We start from the raw sequence: 14,117 nt of genomic DNA, 5'->3' as shown, positions 1-14,117 counted from the left end.
AAAAAAAAAAAAAAAAAAAAAAAAGCTTCACTTGAAATGAACATACCCAGTTCAAATAATTGTTTACATACAAGGTCTGACAATTAAGGTCATGAACTCACCCTAGGAAAATATATAACCTCATCCCTGAATATTACTACAATCACCTTCGAGGTACTCCCCTTGGGAAGCTATGCACCAATACCAGTGCCCAGGCCATCCTTTAAGGCAATTTTGGAACTCTTTTTATGGAATGACCATCAAAGCTGTCATTGTATGGCACACAAAAACACACAACAATAACAAACGACACTCAGCAAGACACCACATATCAACAGGAACGCAGCTCTGGGATGCTGAAATACCAAGATTATGAAACCTAACTGAGTTGTTTGTACAGTGCTGCCAACGTAAACCACGTGGCAAGTTTGTGAACCTTATTGTCAGACCTTGTATTCCACAAGAAATATCCCACCTTGTAAGTCTCCTGAGGAGCATCAAGACTTCAGTGAAAATTTTTTATGTGTTAGTTAAGTCTAAGAGTCCTCTTAACACCATCCTGGAACAGTAAACTTCCTTTTGTAAGAGGTTAGAGCAGGAGCCTAAGAAACATAGCAAGATTATATCTCTACAAAAGGAAAAAAAAAGAAAAGAAAAATCAGCTGAGCATGGTGGTACACACCCGTAGTCCCAGTTACTTGCGAAGCTGAGGCAGGAAGGTAATTTGAGCTTAGGAGTCTGAGACTGCAGTGAGTAAACTCTGCCTTCTCCAAGAGCCCTACCATGACACTGTCTAAAAGCCCTGTCCAGTAACCAAAACAGCAGGGTAGGGGGACATTTAAGGGATGAGATACCTCTAAGTCTTGGGTACCAGCCTGGCACAGTGGCTTATCCCTGTAATCCCAGCACTTTGTTAGAAGGCCAGAGAATCACTTGAGACCAGGAGTTCAAGACCAGTCTGAGGCCCCTCCCTTACAAAAATTAAAAAAAAAAAAAATTAGGCACACTGGCATACACCTGTACTCTACCTACTTGGGAGGCTAAGCTGGAAGGATCACCTGAGCCCAGGAGTCCACAATTACAGTGAGTTATGTTCACACCACTGCAATCCAGCCTCGGTGACTGAGCAAGACCCCATCTCTATAAAAAAAAAAAAAAAAAAAAAAAAAAGACCTGGCCATGCCAGGATTCAAGGCAAAAGTTTACTGGCCCCACCAAGAAAACAATACAAAAAACAGAAACAAACTTCTGTTCAGTGATTCTGCTGGTTTCAGCCAAACCTTATGAACTTCATCTCTTTCTGCCCAGTGTCTTGGGATCTGAAGAGTAGAAAGGACTGAGAAATGACCGACACCCACACTGTCATTCAGAAGTCACAGCTGTGGAGGTGCCCACCCAACTCAACTCCCTGAGGCTCCTACTGGCCCTGAGTTGGGCCATTCTGGAGGTCACCACACAGCAAGTCCATCCTGAGTCAGACACCAACTCCACAGTGGTTTAAAGAACATAAGAAACATGAACGGGTGCCAATGAATTCTTTATTAAATCTATCCTATAGGGAATTTATAGAGCAAAGTCTCCATCCACAGGGATGAGGCGATCTTGACACAAGGCCAGACTCGCAAATGACCCTTGTAAGAGTTCTAACTTTTTTTCCCTCCATGAAACAATGATTTTAAAGATAATTTTACAGCTTTCAAAGTTCCACATAGTAGAGACTGGTATAAAATATTTTGGCTGGCAGAGTTACAAGGACTAGAAGTAAAAAAATTTGTTGTGCACAAAGACTGCTTCAAGGTGAAGGGGGAAATCTCCCATTTCTTGAGCTTTTCCCTACGTACAAGGCACTGGGTTGTGTTCTAGGGAATTTGAAGACCACAGAGGTACCCTTCCCTCTTCTCAACAGTGGGAGAAAAAAGGTGTGGAGAGAGTACCACAGAACTGTGAAGTCAGAACCACCATCTGGAACACAGAATCAAGGCCACTAGAGAATGAAAGTGTACATGATTCTTAAAAAAGTTTGCCAGAGGACAAACTGGTAATACTGCTATTCCCAGCAGAGGTGGTCCACCTGCCAAGGTGAAGAGAAATGGAAATAAGTACAGCCTACTTCAGAAACAGCCTGAGAAGTTGTTCAGGATGTCTGAAAGGAAAGCTGGCTTCCTTCAGCCAAACACATGATTTCCAAATTAAAAACATTACAGGACAATCACAGGGAAACAGGTCTAAATGGGTCCAAAGCTTTTGGCATATAAAACTGAACAACCACCTATATACAGGGTGTACAATTTAAAATAAGTCAACATTGTAAATTGCACACGAACTTTACATCCACACTGTATATGTGTAGTCTCACCAAGGAAATGAGAAAATAACTTTGAAAATATCAATAAAACATGAAACCAAACACAGAAAATTACCTAACAAAATGCAGCCAACTGTGGGACTGAACACCAGTAATGAAAGTATTTGTTATTGTTCTCTATTAGTATTTGTGGCTGGCGAGCATCTTAACTACACAGAATGGCCAAAGGGAACACATATAAGAATGATAATTAAAGAGTTACTATCTATTTAAACAGTGCAAAGGAAGGCAAATCTTACAGTATTTTTCAATCAGCAGTGTTTTTAAAAGTCTAATCTCACGGCTGGGCAAAATAGACCATGGCTGTAATCCCAGCATTAGGGGAGATTGATGTGGGAGGATCACATAAGCCCAAAAGTTCGAGGCCAGCTTGAGCAATAGTAAGACCTCAGCGCTACAAAAAAATAAATCAGCTGGGCATGGTGGTGTGGGCTTGTAGTCCCAGATACTCCAGAAGCTAAGGCAGGAGTTTGAGGCTACAGTCAGCTGTGATCAGGCCCCCTGCACTCTAGTCCAGGCAACACAGCAAGACTGTCTCAAAAACAAAAAACACACTACCAAAACAAAAACAAACAAACAAAAAAAACCACTCAAAACTTAAAAGAAATACTTTATTAACAGAACTTCTCATTTATGAAAGTCCTATAAAAATATCCTAAAACGCTAATTTAAACAAAAAAAAAAAAAAGAAAAACTACACTTATTACAACTCTGCCAAAGAGTGACAGGACACTTGTTTACATCGTTTAGGAAAACCCCAATTCTCTCACAACCATTCATGCTGACATAGTAGAGCAACCTTAATCCAAAACAGTAGCCCAGTGGCTTTACAGAAGCCTGGAGTATCTACATTTTCTTGCTATCAGTTCCTAGGAACCCAGTCAGAAAGTGGGAAGGGATCCCCTATCTTCATTCTCCAGTCACTGAACAGGCTGAATTTCCGTTTTGGCCACTAGGTGGCATCTGCGCACTGGCGAGATAGGCAAAGTGCACATAACTGGACATCTCTCAGGTGCCAGCCAAAATTAATAAAAAGAGAAAGCACAGCATAATAGATCTGTGAGATGGAAAGTGAACTATGGGGGGACTGACTACGGAGAAAAGGCAATATCACATAATTACTATGTTTAATAAGCAGGATGCCATCGTGTTAAAGCTCCTTAGCAAACTAAAGTTTTATTATAGTTCATTTATTAATCATTTATGTGCCAGGCTCTGTACCATACTTAAACGACAAGGGTAGTCAGAAATTAGGTATGTTCTGTATTTCTGGCACTATCCAAAGAACATCACATCTGTAAGAGCAGTGACAGCCTGAGGGCTTCATATGTACCATGTTCTGTTCTATGTACTTGACGTGTTTACAAAGTCATTTTATTTTTACGAATGTATGAAGCAGGTTCTATTAAAATTACAATTTCACAGATGAGGAACTGAAGCAAAAGATTAAATAATTAGCCTGAGATCTCTGCTGTTGAGGAGGTGAGTCAAACGAGCCACTTGAGTGATATCGTCCTCAAAAAATAATAACAGCCAAGAGACAGGACAAAATTACTATTATCCAGCACAGCAGGGGATGTGAACGCAAAAGAAGCTAATGGGTAAGTCAGATCTATAGAAGTCACAAAAATCACAAGGAGAAGGTATCTGAGTTAGAAATTAAAGGATGGCCTCTCAAATCTATTAATACCAAAACCACAGAAAGGTGGTATTTGCGGGGACAGGAATTAACTTAGTATTCTGTCTTTAGAAAGTTACAGTCTTGGGTGGCGCCTGTGGTTCAAAGGAGTAGGGCACTGGCCCCATATACCAGAGGTGGTGGGTTCAAACCTGGCCCCAGCCAAAAAGAAGGAAGGAAGGAAGGAAGGAAGGAAGGGAGGGTGGGAGGGAGGGAGGGAGGGAGAAAGAAAGAAAAAAAGAAAGAAAGAAAGAAAGAGAGAGAGAGAGAAAAACATAGTCTTATCTTTATTTTACAGATACAAAGTTTCTACCTGAAACTTAGAGATTTAAAAGTGGGTGAAAAAACATTTCCCGCCCAAAAGTTGTGGGGAGTTTTGTTGTTTTTGTAGAAACAGGGTCTTACTTAGTACCTTGGGTGGAGTGCAGTGACCCAATCATAGCTCTCTGTAACTTCAAATTCCTGTGCTCAAGTGATCCTCCTTTCTCAGCCAAGTAACTGGGACTGTAGGCTAGCACCACCATATCAAGATTTTTTTTTTTTTTTTTTTTTTTGGATACAGGGTCTTTCTATGCTGCCCATGCTGGTCTCAAACTCCTGGCCTCAAATGATGCTCCTGCCTCAGCCTCCCACCCAAAGTATAAGCCATCCCAGCCAGCTTCAAAATTTTGACTTTAGTTTTCTAAACATATTAGAAAATGTTATTTTGTTGTTTAGTGAGAAAAGAATAAGCATTTTCCCCAAAATATTTTTAAGTCTCCACACTTCTGTTGAGATTCAGAAAAGTTAAACAACTTGTCTGGCACCAAAGAACTAACTGGTAGCAAAGGAGAAACTAGAGCTAAGGTGACCTTCCTGTGCTCTTATAAGTAAGTGGCATTTTCTGCTGTTCACTAAGGGGAAAAAGAAGGGTGAGTAGCAGACTAGTGAAAAGGAAAACCACTCAGGGCCATGGGAACAGCAACAGCAAAAACCTGGCAACAGGAATAGCATGCCTTACTTTCCACCAGGCTGAGGCACAGGTGTACTGGGAGTACGAGGAATCGACACCAGATCCCTACAGCAAAGTCTTATTAAGGACCTATTACAGCCCAATATGAAGAGGCTTAGACTTGATTCTCAGGCCACAAGGGTCACATTCTGAGAATTTGGGGCTGGCAAGTCCATCAAACCAAAAGGATGGCACAAGAGTCTGAGGTGGTTCAGAGGCCAACTGAGCATGTACTCAAGAGTCCATGCAGGTCTGGACCAGACCAGGGTGGAGCCAGAAACAGGAGCAAATCTGAGCAATTTCAAGTGACTCAGGGAGGTTGAAAGGAAACTTTCAATTAACCAGTCTCCCCAGAAAAGGGTGAGCTACAGAACTGAAATTTAGCTAGAAATTCCATCCTAAGCCAGTCTTTGTTGTTGAAAATCTTGTTGAGGTACATGTTAGAAAGAAAATCCCAAATATATCACCTGAACAAAAAGGGTTCCTATAACAAAAGAATTTATGATTAAACTATACCATGTCGTGACCTAACATATGCCATGAACTCATTATTCACAGAAATCAGACAACAGAAATAATGGAAGTGAACGGCACATCTTCCTCTGCCTGAGGCCTCTCTCTGTGTTCATTTGTTTTTGTGGCAATCTGTGCTTCTCTTTCAAGTCCAGAGTCTGTGGGCTTGTGTATTATCCCACTACAAAGAGACCCAGGGAAATTAGGTAGAGAGAATGAATACACTAACACATGGATAAATATGGGCACAAGTGAGGAGGATTTTATAATCTAACTATAATTACTAGCTAATGACTTAAAAGACTCTTTGCAAGCTGATGCAGTGAATTGGGTCATGGGCTTTTGCTGAGACTTTCTCCATGCTGCCTAATTTTCCCAGGAAGTTATCAAAGGTCATTAAGATACTTTCAACTTGGCTCAGTGCTTGTAGCTCAGTGGGTATGGCGCTGGACACATACACCAGGGCTGGCAGGTTCAAACCCAGCCCAGCCCTGCTAAACAACAATGACAACAACAACAACAAAAATAGCCGGGTGTTGTGGCAGGTGCCTGTAGTCCTAGCTACTTGGGAGGCTGAAGCAAAAGAATTGCTTAAGCCCAAGAGTTTGTGAGCTGTGATGCCAAGGCACAGAGAGTAACATAGTGAGACTGTCTAAAAAAAAAAAAAGAAAGAAAGAAAGATACTTCCAACTTGGGGAAAACCGAAAAACTGTTACATATAAACTCATCTCTCCCTGAGTATCATCTGACTTGTTCCTTAATGTTCTACTAACTAAAACTAAAAAATTTGCCTGGCACAAATTGGTATGTCTCATTTGCTTTGTCAAATATGTAATCTCAATAATCAGTTATTTTAGAGACAAACCACTGACTATATTTTATACACGTAGAAAAGGACAGCTAAATCTAAGCATTCAAAATGTATCAGAAAAGTTTTAAAGTTCTGCTCTGTAAAATATTTATGCATCAGGACTGTCAAAATATATTTCTTCTCCCTTGTCAGGAATAATTTTAAAAGCAGTGTGCTTTTTAAACTGACAAAAAATTCCAAAGCCAGTTTAAAGAAAACTAGTGCCACAAATGGTCAAAAGAAAGTATACAAAATAGTATCAACAATGTATTTCAGACTTGAAGAATTTGAATGGATGGGTGGAGACACACAATTCTGAACAAATGGCATTCTTACTATGTAATTCTTATTGAAGTAGAGGGCTGTATTATGAAGGGGGCTAAGAGTGAGGCGTGAGATGATGGCTCCAAGCTCTACCCCTTCCCCCAGAACTTTCTGGACTAGTAATACACTACTTTTCAAAGTCTTTAAAAGATAAACACTTTTAAAATGATGATTTCCAGACCATTACAAGGCAAGCAATTTAAAGTAGGCATAGCTATCTCTATAGTTCATGATAGCACCACTCATACGTGTGCTCGTTTTCCCCAGGTAGCTAGCTAGCCATAAAGCTACTGCAAAGAAGAGAGTCCAGGCTCCAGGAGAACCAGCCATCACAGGTGGGACACTGTCAGTGAACTCCATGGACACATGTCCCAACAACTTATGGACTAAGCCATTACCAACATTAAAAGAAAGGTAATCCCTGCATCCTACTTGCTTTTCCCAGTCATAAATAACAGCAATGGACTGTAAAAGCCATTGCAATCATGGGTGTTCATCCCTCCACCAAAAAAGAAACTACTTTCTTTTGTATTCAACTAAAATCTGGATAGTAACCTGTAAGTTAAAAAATGCTTGTAGTCTGGGGCAGGAAAAAATAAAAACTTATAACTTACTCAGTAGTTTGTTTCTTTAGCTTTTAAAATAGACACATTAGTAATTTCTAAGGTCTGATTCATACCTCTAAAAACTTAGGGTAAGATATTTCATAGTATCAGAAGGAATTTCTAAACTGAAAGAACTGAGCCCAGTATACACTCAACATGTGTTCACTGAGGAAGAGAGAAGGGAGGGGAAAAATATTTCTCAATTCAAGTGAAGAAACTGCAACCTTTCCTTAAGATTTTGAAATTAATCAACTTAGGTTCGGCGCCTGTGGCTCAAGCGGCTAAGGCGCCAGCCACATACACCTAAGGTGGTGGGTTCGAATCCCCAGCCCGGGCCCGCCAAACAACAATGATGGCTGCAACCAAAAAATGGCTGGGCATTGTGACGGGTGCCTGTAGTCCCAGCTACTTGGGAGGCTGAGGCAGGAGACTCGCTTGAGCCCAGGAGTTGGAGGTTGCTATGAGCTGTGATGCCATGGCACTCTACCCAGGGGGATAGCTTGAGGCTCCGTCTCAAAAAAAAAAAAAAAGAAAGAAAGAAAGAAATTAATCAACTTAAATAAGACATAAATGAAACTGGCATAAGTGTTAAAAGGAGGGAAGTCTTCAAAAACGGTATCTGGGACCTTAAAACATGAGTAAAACTGACCATTTAAAAATGGAAAATGACTTAGTCTTTGAACCAGAAGTCTCAAAATCAAAGGTACTGTTAATATTCTGAGTCAAAAATCCAAGCAATTTAACAAAATCATCACACTGAGAGAATATACATCTATTGAGATAGCAGCCCAACTCTTTAAGGATCCTTATCTGCTAGCCATTTTATATACTAAATATATGTACCTCCATAAAAACATACCAATTTTTTTTTTTTTTACAGATCCTTGAGAGTACAGGGATGAGGGAGTGGGCACATATTTCAAAGTTTTAATCTTTCCAAATATTGGAAATCAGTTATGCTCCCCAAATGTCAACAGGTCTTAATGTCCACAAATGCTAAGCCTGCTGCTCCCCCCAGCCTAGTTTAAGCCAAATCACATCTTTACAAATAACTGAAAAGCTGCCTCTTATTAATCTGATGATAAATACCATTTTCCAGGAAGGATCAGAGTACACCATTCATTATGCACTGTGTTGTCTTTAAAATGTTCAAAATTTTCCTTTAGAACATCTCAGAAAGAGAAATCAAACTATAACCCTAGCATGTATAGTCAGTACAATTGAAAAAGAGTTCATCTCTTAGACTCAGATCTAACACCTGTCATAAGTTGGCTAAGAAAAGCAATTCAAAGTAAGTTTGCCCACGGACACAAATACCTCTTCTATGACTAAGGTTGATTTTTCAGATGAGTTTTGACAACAAACTGAAGAAAAATCAACCACTTGACAACCCAGAGAGAACTATGTCTTACACACTTTACCAAAAAAAAACTACACACACTTTTAAGATTTGTCTCCTCAATTTTCCTACTCCATCATGCTTAAAAGATCAAGTTAGTTTTAAATTATAAAATGACCCCAAAATATGAATTTTCCTAATGATTTCCAGAAAGCTAACTAAACAGTATGTCAATCCAGGAAACTTCTGAAATAAGCCCCATGTTCTTATATAAAAACATGCTATCCAACATTCAGGTACACACTTGTGACTCCCTACTTTGAGAAAAAGGCAACTACAATACTGCACATTTTTAATCATAATTATCACAACTACTCTTGTATAGAAGGCAGAGCTGCTGGCCAAGATGGGTAACCACCACCTGTACAATGATACGCCAATACATGGGGAAGTATTAGTGAGGCAACGGTGGCACAGCAAAGCTGTCCAAAGATAAGCAAGACTGTTTTACTTTATGTCTTAAATCTACAGAAATAATTTTAAAGAGCCTTTAAAATGCTGCCCACTGTCTACTTGAGAACTATGCATTCCACACTGAGTCTGGAAAAAAAAAGTCTGGATCTTCAAGTGATTTCATTTCACGTAAAAATTTATAAAATACCCCAAGGACAAAAGTTCCTCCCCCTCTTTTTTTTTATGCTCATACATTGTCTAGCAGAGGCTTCTGTGCTCATACAGTAGGTGCCCAATACATGCTGGCTGCATTCAGTCACTTCTTAAAGTGCATTCTTACAAAGCATATGAAACCACATTAAAAAGGAAACCACCATCCCTGGAGAGCTTCCCTTGGCAAAACTCTAAGGTAACAAGTGAAAATGATACAGTTGATTTTCATTACTGCCCTGATCTTGCAATAGTAAGAAGGGCAGGAAACAGTTTTATTAATAAACTAAGCCTTAGACAAAGACCAAAGCCAAATGTAAACAATAATTTTCCAGGTCTTCTCCTATTGAAAGACTACAGTAAATGTGGATAAAGCCACAGAGTTTAAAAACAAAAAAGCCTTTGCCCTATTTTAAAATCTTTTGTTCTCTAAGAAATTTTAATTTTTCACAAAAATCACTGAATGCTTGAAACAACTAGTATCTCGTACAAAGATTTCCTCTGCTCAGACCCTGGAGTGATTTAAGAAATAAAATAAGCAACAAAGAAAAAACAAGGCTAGGCTAAAATAAACAGCTCATCCTCAGTCTTCATGATCACTTGTAGTGAATATGGCATATCAAAAAAGAGTGGAAATTCTTTACCATCTTAAAATCACACATTATTTCTTAGTTAGAGAATATGCGTAATAAAACTGGAACTACAAACGGTCACCAAACTAAGCTCCTAAACACTACCTCCAAAAACTTAACATCATTTCACATTCAGTATAAGATTTTATTGTCAAAAACCTGACTTTCATTAGTACTTGTGTGTTTTAATTGAACTCTGTAATCCTTAACTGGAGCTATATAACCAAGATTCCTTTTGCCCTGCTTGTCCATTTCTCCTACAGTACTGAGTTCTTATTGCTATAGCCTCAATTATCAGTCTCTTGCATTGCTGTAATTCATAGGAAAAAACTCACAAATGGGAGGAAAAGAGACACCAACCTGCAGAACAAACTTACTTAATAATGTTAATATAAAGTTTATGTCTAAGGTAGCACAATGATTTATTTTCAACCTTAGTATTTTAAAAAGGGTTTATTAAAGTATAATTCACATACTGTAAAAGTAATCAATTTAAAACGTAGTTTAATGGTTTTTAGTATATTCAGAGTTCTGCACCATCAACATGAACTAATTTTAAGACATTTTCTTCACCCCCAAAAGAAACCCTGCAGCCACTCCCTATTCCATTCTCCCCCACGAATCTACCTCTGTCTCCAGGGACTTGCTTATTCTGGACATGTCATATGAATAGAATCATACAATATGTGACTAACTTCTTTCATTTTCTGTCATGTTTTTAAGGTTCATCTATCCACTCTTAACTTAAATCTCAGATTTGGACTTTTCTAATCCTCTTGACAAATCAGGGATGACATGACCTTTTAAACTTCAAGTCCTGACACCCCACTTCTCCACAAAATACTATTTACTTGCTATGACCCTCTAGACAGTCTAAACTATAATTTGCTATTTAGGTTCTTTCAAAAGTTCTTATTCTGAGTTTTCCTTCTGATAATAAAACACTAACTTCTTCAAAAACCAACATTTCACATACCTACATTTCTCTAACAATAGGGTGTTGTGGTACCTGAGGCAGAAAGATGGTTAAATTATTTTAAGGGGACAGATAGCTACAGTAAGTTTAAAATGCATGTTGACTAAAAAATAAAGAAAGAAAACAGCCACCAAATTATTTGGCTATCACTTACAACTTCCAAACCTCCCTTCTTTAAATGATCTGTTCACATTACAGTGCGATACCAAGCAAACACGTCCATGAGACTGCTTCCAAAACTTCTAAATTTCCTAAGTGAAAGATAGAACACTCTCCTTACTGCCATCATACTCAAAGAAGAATCACTAATCCCTACATGTCCCAGAAAAATACCTGCAGGTAGACCAACAATCCAATACTACTACATCAAATAGCGGTGGGAAAAATGTCCATCTCTGAGTAGCTTATTCCTATCAAAGCTGAGGGGTCCTATACCTTCAGTGTAGTACCCATGTTCACATACATAGCATTTAATCCTCAAAAAGTCAGGGACGGAGGGAGGGGCAAAGACGGAGGAGTCAAGACTTCAGCCAACCACAATCAGGACTTGGGGTGCCTTCTGGCCATCCATTACGTTTTAAGTAACTAACCATTTTAAGGAGATCCTGGGTGAAAGCTTTGCACCAGAGATTAAAAACATACATTAAAATACCTCTTCTCCTGCACTGTCTGTGTTCTCAAGAATGAGCTGCCTTTTACAACGAATATTCTTCATGAAGAACACTCTCAAAACAACAAGATATCTTATTTTAAAATGCCCGACTCCTGCTTGGGGGAAGCAAGGCCATCATTGCTATTTTGAATTTCAGAACTCACTACCATTAAAAAATAAAACTAAAGATACAATATAGTTCAACTACATGCCATGTAGAAATAAAACAGATTATTTCTCTGGTTTCTTCTTAAATACATTTAGGTTTTAAAGACTAGAAAGCCTCCTTTGTCCCCCCCAAACACCATCTAAAACGCCTTAGTAGAAGGGAGCCGGAAGCCTTTCACCCAATCAAGTGTGCTCAAAGTTTGGAAAACAAAGAGCAGGAGAGCCCAGATTTGTGGAAGGTCCGGCCCCAGTCTCCGTCTGACTCTACGCAGGAAACACGCTAATTCTGTAAGATCTGTTGTAGTCCACCGCCGACTAATTTCTTACAAGACGTTTTAGGGTTTGTTTATAGAAACAACCTTTCTGAACTGCCTCTGTGATGGGGCCAAACAGCCCCCGCTGCCTGTTTCTCCCCCTCACTCTTGAAAGCTCTGTCGTGATTTTCAGAGTTAACTGGCACCACCTGCATACCCCCAGCAACCATTACTCACCAACACGCCCTCACCGTTCCCAGCCCCAGTTCTGGGGCTACATTTAAACTTTTAATCGTGTTCAAATTACCCTACCATCTCGAATGTATCAGCAAGCAACCCTTTAATTTTTTTTTGAGAAGAATAAAACCTCCTCCTCTGCCTTCACACATCGTAGGGCGTTCTCACTCTCCAAATCCTCGTTCTTCTCTACCCACCCCTACCAGACACCACCAAAACAAAAGCTATTAGATTGCAAACGATAGCGGGTGTGGGGCGACACTGCTTATTCTCCCAAGTACAAAGGAAGCGCGGGGCGGCAGGTCTGGAGAGCAACACAACTCTGGCCGCAACAAAACTAAGGCCAGGCTCCTGGCTCTCAAAACAAAACACCTTCCCTCCCCAGCGCTGCAGATCCTGGCGCTCCTTAAACGACAGCGCACGACACCTCTCGCCAGGGCCAGGCGTCTAGATGTCCCCGCGCGGCCGTGTGGCTGCAGCTACACTCCGCGTTGCAAGCACGTGTATGGAAACGCATGTTAGCTCCGACCACACACCCACTACGGCACACTCGGACTCTACATGACACCCTCCATCCCCTCCAGGAGGACAGGCGTCCACGGGCGGGGGTGAAACCAGGAGATGGTCCGAGAACCCTCGGAACTGGGGGCCAAGTTGTGTGCCCAGTAGTCTGGCCGATGAAGGCCCTCGGCCTCGCGCTTCCCGGGAAGCAGCCCCGGGGACGCTCCCCCGACTCCCAAGCGCACACAGCAGCCCCCGGACGCCGGGGGCAGATAATCCTCCGGGCAGAGGACCAAAGTGACGAGAAAGGCCAGGAACCCAAGGAGCGCGAGGGGCAAAGAATGTTGGGCCCCGCGAGATGTTTGGAAACGTGTCCTAGGGCTGCGGGGCCTCTCCGCTGGGGACTTCACTTCCCCTTCGAGAGAAATTCGCACCCCGCGGGCCCAGCGGCTCCCGGCTCCCCACCACCGGGTCGGCCCCGGCTGCGAGGGCGCGGCGCGGCCAAGGGTGGTGTCACTGCTGTCATCGTGCCGCGTGGGGGTCGGCGGTGGGTGTGGAGCGGAGCAGCCCGCGCGCCGGGGGAGGTGAGGGTGGCGAGACCACCCCCGACATCAACTTCCCCGTGGAGTCCTCGCGCCGGGCTGGGTCCCGGGGCCGCGCTGCACACCCACCAGGCCACGGGACAGGGGTACGGGACGACGGAAGAGAAAGCCCCGGAGGCCCTTCCCGCACTGGGATGCGCTGAGCCAGGGTCTAAGGGGCTTCAAACGAACTCGGGCCGGGTCCGCTCCAGCCTTCCAGCAGAGCCACCCCGCGCCCCGCCCCGCCGCTCCTGAGCCCGGGGGCCGGACAGCTGCGACGGTGGCAACTCGGGTTTCGCAAACAGGGCGCAGCCCCTCGGAGGAAAAGTTCCCGCAGTGGCCGCGGGCGGGGAAGCACATACTCACTTTCTCCACTCGTTGGCCAGAGCGAGAGCGCGGCGGAGAGAAACAGGAGCCCCCACAGCGAGGTCGGGGACCCTCCTCCGGAGCCAGACTTCATTCCTTTTATTTGGGACGAAATTCCCCTTTTTAAAAAAAAAAAAAAAAGGAAAGGAAAGGAAAAAAGTCTCAAACTCAGTCTTCGCTCCCCCTCCAAAAACAAGGACGAAGGAAACAATACTCCGAAGGCGGTGCCGGCCCGGGGCCCGCCGGGCTGCGCGGACGGGGCGGGCGGCGGCGCGGGGCGGCCCCTCAGCGCCGGCAGCCGCGGCCCAGGGCTCGGCAGAGTCGGTAACCCGAGGCGCGCCGGGGCGGGCTGTCGGCGTCGTCGGCCTCCATTTTCAAACCCCGAGAGGCAGGAAGGGGGGAAAACAGCAAAGAAAGGGGGCAAAGCCCAAATTCGTCTCGGT

General features: G+C 42.5%; 1 protein-coding gene across 2 annotated transcripts in view; it reads right to left on the bottom strand.

Moving 5' to 3' along the window:
* IGF1R (insulin like growth factor 1 receptor) overlaps positions 1-13,807 on the bottom strand; it is a 325,080-nt gene extending 311,273 nt beyond the window's left edge. Inside the window, exon 1 of one of the 2 annotated variants that reach the window (XM_003788643.2) lies at positions 13,675-13,807. In XM_003788643.2, the coding sequence (XP_003788691.1) occupies positions 13,675-13,768 (94 nt within the window). In that variant the 5' untranslated portion in view covers positions 13,769-13,807. The remainder of the gene's footprint in view (positions 1-13,674) is intronic. The other variant, XM_012804437.2, reaches the window with a different exon arrangement.
* Between the last annotated feature and the right edge of the window lie 310 nt (positions 13,808-14,117).

The sequence above is a fragment of the Otolemur garnettii genome, unplaced genomic scaffold, assembly GCF_000181295.1.
Source record: "Otolemur garnettii isolate 467f Iridium unplaced genomic scaffold, OtoGar3 scaffold00029, whole genome shotgun sequence".
NCBI lineage: Eukaryota > Metazoa > Chordata > Mammalia > Primates > Galagidae > Otolemur > Otolemur garnettii.
This window is presented reverse-complemented; position numbering and strand designations above follow the sequence as displayed.